This window comes from Mus caroli, chromosome 8 (assembly GCF_900094665.2).
Source record: "Mus caroli chromosome 8, CAROLI_EIJ_v1.1, whole genome shotgun sequence".
NCBI lineage: Eukaryota > Metazoa > Chordata > Mammalia > Rodentia > Muridae > Mus > Mus caroli.
The window spans coordinates 17,193,071-17,200,679 of record NC_034577.1 but is presented as its reverse complement, the minus strand read 5'-3'; the positions used below and the strand labels follow the sequence as shown (position 1 = coordinate 17,200,679).

Genomic DNA, 7,609 nt, shown 5'->3' with positions numbered 1-7,609 from the left:
CCATGCATCTACTCTGAAAATGTTAATGAATTACTAGTAAAGAGAACAGAGGTGCACGCTTGGCATGTTATGAAGGAATATTTACACTGTAGTTAAACTTGTCGACAGTAGGTCTTCATGTAGAAAGTTACTACTTAAGGTAGTTTCTGCGCTAGTAATAAGCTCACATGTTTCAAGCTTCAAAAGAATAAGAAAATATAGGGAGAAAGATTGTCTCATCAAAGTTTCCACACTGCCTGGTCCCCTCCCCAGAAGCCATGACAGCCACTGGCTTGGGTGCTTTAGGGATGCTTATATCCTTCCCGGCGGGTTGTGCTTGTCTGTCTGTGTGGTGACATCCTCTCTGCTCCAGTGGTGTAACTGAACACTGTTCTGTGTGGACCTTGAAAGCATTTGACATCAGAATTTCCTTCAGAGCAGCTTATTTACAGCACACACACACACACACGGACACACACGCTTTCCCTGGAATCTACATGTGCTGTGCAGTTTGCCCCACATTAATTCTGTAGTATTTTGGAAGATATAGAAATAATGAAAAGTCCAGAACTTGGTAGCATGTATTCTAAAATTAGAAACTTTTTTTTTTACATAGAAAATAATCAGCTATAGCCAGATGATCTGGAAACAATCACTGAACATCAGTTCTGCCCATCTTCTTATATGCCCTTTGATATAACCTGCTTCTCTGCTTACACTGAACATGCTGCGTGTCTTCCNGGGCTCTGGGAGGTCTCTGGTCTTCTACTCAGTCACTGTGGTGTAGTTCTTGGCCAGAAGACTGAGTGGTTTATAATTGTGCTTCCTAAAAAAAAAAAAAAAAAAAAAAACCACCACAAATAGCATCCCTGTAAAGCCGTTGTTCAGACGTAGCTATTTGTCTAGTTATTCATACGTTTGTATGAATAGAACTAAGAGGCTTTTAAAGAGCACACACAGTTTAAAGGCTTTGATGTATCTTATGCCACCGCCAGAAGCGGTTGTACAAAAACATGCTTCTGCAGGAGTGCACCGATCTGACCTTTTCCCTGTGCCATTCTCAACAGTAATGTCTTCCTTTAAAAAGAAAAAAACAAGTATTTACTCCAAGAAAAACTATACAGTAGAAGATGACAGTGACTTCTGGGCCTCCTGCCTCCAGCCCCCAGAAGCTGGAATTACAGTTCTATCCACCCAGTTTTCTTCAGTGCCGGGGATGGAACCCAGAACCTTCGTATGCTAAGGCAAACACTGGACCATCTGAGCCACATCCCCATGAAAATATTTCTAGTGAGAGATGAAGCCTGGCCTTTGAAGTCAGTTCTAGAAGAGAGGTTTGGGTGGTAGCAGCAGAGACCACCTCCACAGTTAAACCCACACTCAGTCAGTACAGAGGCAGAGAATGTTCTCTGGAAAGCCCACTGTCCTACCGCTTACCCACAAGGCTTTGCTCTTTCAAGCCCGTGGTTTCTGAGATATGGGCGAGTTAGGTACAGAGTTCATAGTCACACATTATAATGTAACCAGAAAATAAAATAGCTTTAAATTGTTCGTAATATACTGATTTCAGTTAACCAAGAGATTGGTTGTTCTGTCTTCAGTTCAAACATCAACTTTTCCAAGTTGGTGGGCTCCGTCTCCATAACCGAGGAAATCATCACAAATGTTGAACTTTTCTCTGCTCATAACAAAATAAGTCAGTCTGTATAGAACTGAAAACACCTTTAATGGCCTGACATCTCCACATCTTGTCCGTTGTCTGTGAGCTCTTTCCCCTAAAACCACCCTTACTTGGCGAGTTCACTGGAGCCTCGTAGGAATCATTCTGTGGACTAGTTATGAGAAGNCCTTCTCNNGGGTTTCCAGTGTTTGGTGACATTTTCATCGNTCAAATGACAAGACATGCAGTCAAGCAGTGCATGCGTTGCTTTATGCAGCCATTGAGTCTCCTGCTAGGAGACTGTGCTCTATAGAAGCAGCTTGTGTAAGTTAGAAGCCGCAGAGACCCTGACCTCCGCCATCACTTCCTCCCCGAGCTGGATGCCAGCGCCTTTGCCATGCAGACAGCACCTTCCATACTTCCTGCCTGCCCNGGATAGAGCACCCTCTGTCTGCCAACTGTAATTGTTTAAGGCTGACGCATTTTGTTTTTAATATGAATGACCCCTTTTAGGGGAAGGATATATTTGCACTTGTAGATACTAGAAATTATACCAAATTTTGAGCCCTTTGTTCTGTTACTCTGTAGTGTCTCTAACATTGGACAACACGTACTCAGACTAAAAATAATTTCACCACACAGGGTCATCCCCGAAACCAAAGGAACTTTGGCAGAGTACTTGGTCATTCATGAAGCATTATTCAAATTTAAGTTGGCCTTGTTTCCAAGAAGGTTGGAAACCACTTGGACTTAATTTTTTTCCCCTTCCAAAACTACTTTAAATACTTTAGGAATGCCCCTATGTTAGAAAATGTAAAAGCTCATTTATTCTAAAAAAAAAAAAAAAAAATGTTAGCCATATACTTTTAAAGGGAAGTGTGGGCCTGCATGGTAGCTAAGTGGGTAAAGGCACTTGTCCCCTGAGCTCTGTCTCTGGAGCCCTAGTGGTGGAATGAAAACCAGTTCCCTTAAGCTGTCCTCTGAGATGCATGTCATGTGGCAAGTGTGTGCATGCATGTGCATGAACACATATGTGCACACATACACACACAAATAAATAAATGTCATTTTTTAAATGAAGTAAAGTACGTGTGCTTATTTTACATTTCAAATAAATGTGATGTATACACAATGACCATGGTTCAGAACCCCCAAATTGTCCTCTATCCAAATTGTCCTCTATCCAAACATGAGAGCTGTCCCGGGGACACGGCTCGGCAGTTANGAGCACTTGCTGTTCATCCAGAGGACCTCAGTTTGGTTCCTAGCACCTGCATCAGGCAGGCAGCCCACAGGAGACATATATCCTTCTACACACACCTAAGTGCAATTGAAAATGACTGTTTTCAAATGGAAGTTGGTCCCTGACAACTGAGGTGCAGAGGAAATTAGAGAAATGGTCAAGAGCACTTGGTCGCCCATGCAGCATTACTCAGACTTAGGTTGTCTCTGTTCAGTCCTCCACACAGAGGTCAGCGGTGCCTCCTGAAGACTTAGGACGAGAGGCCTCCTGCTGGACTCAATGTACTGAGCTAAGCCCCTAAACAAAGTGCCAACCACTCACAAACATTCAGAGAAGCATCCTAGCAGCATGCTGCCCACCGTTTTCCAAAAGAATAGTCGTGAAGTGTCATTACACATGTAAATCGGGTACTTGCCACTGAGTGACATAAAGGACATCTTAAAATGACACCTACAGGCACTCCAAAGTCCGGCAGAAGAGCGAAGTAGACATCGTTGTTAGTGAAGATTTGAATGGAGCAGTGAAGTTTTCAAGTTCGCTACCCTTCCCCAATAATCTTAACAGGTAAGGCCGTGGGCATCAGTCTTATAGATCTTCTCCTCTGTTTAGAACTACAGGTTTGAGATAACAGCTGACTCTTTTTTACTTTAATTTTATACGTTTGAGTGACTGGTGCCTGTGGAAGCCTGAAGAATAGTCAGAGCCCTCGGAACTGGAGTTAGAGATGACTGTGAACTGCCGTGTGGGTGTTGGGAACCAAACCTAGCTCTTAAGCACTGAGCCATCTCCAGCCCATGCATGACTTTTGAATAGATATCAGAATACCATCCTGTGATTGAGAATCTGGACCAGTCTATCTCAACATTAGACGTAGGATGGATTTCCATATCTCATCTTCCTAGGAGTCTTTTTTTTTAATTGTTTATTTGTTTGGTTGCTTGCTTGCTTGCTTGCTTGCTTGCTTGGGTAGGTGGTTGGTCAGGTGGATGAGTGGGTGGGTGGGTGGTTAGGTGGAAGGTTGATTGGGTAGTTGGTTAGGTGGAAGGTTGATTGGGTAGTTGGTTGATTGGTTGGTTTTTTTTTTTCTATGGTGGAGATGAAGTCCCTGGCTTTGGTTTTGGTTTTTGGTGGGTTTTTTGTTTTTTGTTTTATTTTCTTTGGTTTGGATTTGATTTTTTGAGACAAGGTTTCTCTGTGTAGCCCTGGCTGTCCTGGAATTCACTCTGTAGACCAGGATACCCTGGAAGTTAGGGAGGCATTGGGGAGGCAGAGGCAGGTGGATCTCTGAGTTCGAGGCCAGCCTATTCTACAGAGTGAATTCCAGGACAGCCAGCAGCTAGGATCCCTTGTGCCCAAGAAATGTTTATAATAGCCCAGATATGTAGATATATAAAGTATATAAATCAAGCATGTACTGATAATAAATCATATATTGTAAAAGAATCATTTGGTGTACATAATGTTTAAAGACAAATATTAAATTTTATTAAAGACAAATATTAAATTAAAATATTCATATATTAAACTTACATACTAATGAGATTAATGAAATGTATGTGATTCATTTACACAAAGAAATCTTGGCCTAATTTTTTCATATTTTCTTCATATGTGTGTTTACACATATGTACACACAGAGACATGGTGCTGATCAGGAAATCACGGAACCAGGCAAGCACCCCACCCTGCTCTCACAAGACTTATCAAAGCGTCAGGGTCACTTTCAGTGTGTGCAGGTGTGTGTGTGCTCTGGAAGACAACCTTGGCTCTCTTCCGTCACTCCACACCTTCTCCTTTTCAAGGCAGAGTCTCTCTCTGGTCTAGAATTCAGCAAGTAGGCTGAGCTGGCTGACCCCTCAAGGATCCACTCGTCTGATAGAAGCATTTCTTATGTGGACTCTGGGATGGAACTTAGGTTCTCGTGTGTGCACAGCAAGCACCTCACTCGAGCTGAGCTATCAGCTAAGNCTGTGTGTGCTTTGGGATTTGCACACTGTGGCAGGCCGGCTCAGGCCTCTCTTCCCTTTGCTCCCTTAGTGTCCTGGCTGAACGGCTGGAGAAGTGGCTGCAGCTGATGCTTATGTGGCACCCTCGGCAAAGGGGCACAGATCCCCAGTATGGCCCCAACGGCTGCTTCAGAGCCCTGGATGACATCTTGAACTTGAAGGTTAGAGCAGAGCCCAGGCAGTCCCGAGGCAGCAGCTGTGGTCCCCAGTGGGGCACAGCAGTCTTTCCAAGGAAGGGAGACATAGCAAATCATGGGCCACTTGGCCTTGTGAAGAAATTCAGGTTCCTCTGACTCTTTGGGCTAAAAAGAGGACAGGAAAATTGAGATGACTGACATGTTTTGACATCTTGCCGTTGAGGAAAAATGGGACTTAAAGTAGCCCTTCACCAGTAAGGTTGGGGGTAGCAAAGGGTCTTGGTAAATCCATGAGCCTTTTGTAAAGAATTTTGATTTTGGGGATAGTGAGATGGCTCATCAGGTAAAGATACTTGTGGCCAAGCCTGACAATCTACCTAATGGAAAAGAGAACCAACTGCTTCCAACTGTCGTCTGATCTCCACACACGTGGTGTGGTGTGTGCATGTATTCCCCACTCCTAATATGCAAGTGTCTTAGTCAGGGTTTACTGCTGTGAACAGACACCATGACTAAGGCAACTCTTACAAGGACAACATTTAATTGGGGCTGGCTTACAGGTTCAGAGGTTCAGTCCATTATCATCAAGGCAGGAACATGGTAGTGTCCACACAAGCATGGTACAGGAGAAGCTGAGAGTTCTACATCTTCATCCAAAGGCAAACAGGAGAAGATTGGCTTCCTGGCTGCTAGGATGAGGGTGTTAAAGCCCACACCCACAGAGATACACCTACTCCATCAAGGCCACACCTCCAAATAGTGTCACTCTCTGGGCCAAGCATATTCAAACCACTACAGCATACAAACACACAATGTAAATAAATGCTAAGAAAATTTCTTTCCAGTAACATCTGGGTTGTGTTGCAGCTGGTTCACGTCTTGAACATGGTCACAGGCACCGTTCACACATACCCCGTGACGGAGGATGAGAGTCTGCAGAGCTTAAAAACCAGAATCCAGGAAGACACAGGGATCCTGGAGACAGANCAGGAGCTGCTGCAAGAGGCAGGGCTGGTGCTGCTCCCTGACAAGCCTGCTACTCAGTGCATCTCAGACAGCAANGTGNGTCCTGACTTCTTCCTGCGCCCTGCTTGCCCTGTTTCCCTCAGATGTGGTCTCCTAGAACACTGTCAGCATTCCACATTACTACCCTTACTATGACAATTGTATACAGTGACACCGTGTACAAACTGCTTGATGGGTCAGGAATCCCAGGTGGGTGGCTAAAAGACACCAATCATTCCATATTCAGTTTGTCACTTCCAGACCACGAATATTTTCTTGTGCTTCCATTGCCAAAATCATGTTCTGCTCTTCTAGTCAGCCAGAGCCATTGATGACTACACAGCTATGCTAGGCACCTGTGCTAAGGCCATCGATGTGTGACATGGTGTCTTGCCCCAAGGTGTGGAGTAGTTATGGAGGCCACAGCCTTTGCACAGGGAAGTGTGATGTGTTCAGGTCACAGGAGAAGCAAGCAGAGTAAACTAGAACATGATGTAAGTCAGGGGCAGGTTCAGATAAAAAGGGCAGGAAAGAAAGCAGGCTGAGTCACACGTGCTTCTTAGGCTAAGATGCCGTCCCCCATGTGCAAGTGGAACTGCTTAAAGACCAAGTAGCTGGAAAGGAAGGGTGGGATCCCCAGCTCTCATTGTTTTCTTGTCCCTCTGCAGACAAACGAGGGCCTCACGTTGGACATGGATCTTGTTTTTCTCTTTGACAACAGTAAAATCAACTATGAGACTCAGATCACCCCCCGACCCCAACCGGAAAGTGTCAGCTGTATCCGTAAGTGCATCGTTTATTAAAAGCCATCAGTTGCAATATTTAGGATAAAGTTGGAGGAAATCCTGGTTGTTTGGTTCTGAGTGTATAAAGCCTCCTTTACTTGGAATGTGCAGAGAATAGTCCCGGCAAAGGCATTGGTTAACTGCCTCTCACTAGAGGTAGGCACAGGGTTAAGAAATACCACCTACTTCTGTGATTCATTTTTGAGGTTGCATTTATATTTCAATAACTAATGTGCATTGGAGGGTAAAAGCAAGAGGGGTCAGGAGCTCAGCCACATAGGATGTTCAAGACCAGCCTGGGCTACATGAGGCTCTGCTTATAAATAAGAATTATATTAACATAGGTACATGATACAAAAACAACAAAGCCTCAAAAGATACCCAAAAAAGAATACACAAGGCAAAGTGAACAGTCGAGCTCTAGTCCCCAGCCAGGAGGCTCGCCTTCCGCAGAACTGCTGCTACCAAGTGCTTGGGTATCCCCCTCAAAGAGACCACAATGGCACAGACATGTACTGTTCTGTGTGTCCCTCCTCACCCAAGTCGCTCATTTCCTCTCCCTCATGTTGGAGGGCTGCACGGTGCTCCACTGCATGCTTGGTGAACATCTTACTAATCTAGCCCCGTTCTCAGCCCCCTTTCTCTCAGANACATACTTGGAGTAAACAGACCAAAGAGCTAATGTCTCCAAGATCTCCCAGGCTTCTTGATGATTTAAATATCTCTAGTATTTCTGGTTTCAGGCGTCATGTTAAAGTACTTGCTTAATTAACTTATTTGTCACCGTTGAGGGT

The 7,609-nt window shown here is 44.5% G+C and overlaps 1 protein-coding gene across 1 annotated transcript in view; it reads left to right on the top strand.

Moving 5' to 3' along the window:
- Window positions 1-7,609, top strand: part of Ikbkb (inhibitor of nuclear factor kappa B kinase subunit beta) — a 95,357-nt gene that overhangs the window by 75,643 nt on the left and 12,105 nt on the right. The window contains exons 4-7 of the mRNA XM_029480688.1: window positions 3,324-3,446; window positions 4,920-5,049; window positions 5,893-6,087; window positions 6,699-6,828. Of these exons, the coding sequence (XP_029336548.1) occupies window positions 3,324-3,446; window positions 4,920-5,049; window positions 5,893-6,087; window positions 6,699-6,828 (578 nt within the window). The remainder of the gene's footprint in view (window positions 1-3,323; window positions 3,447-4,919; window positions 5,050-5,892; window positions 6,088-6,698; window positions 6,829-7,609) is intronic.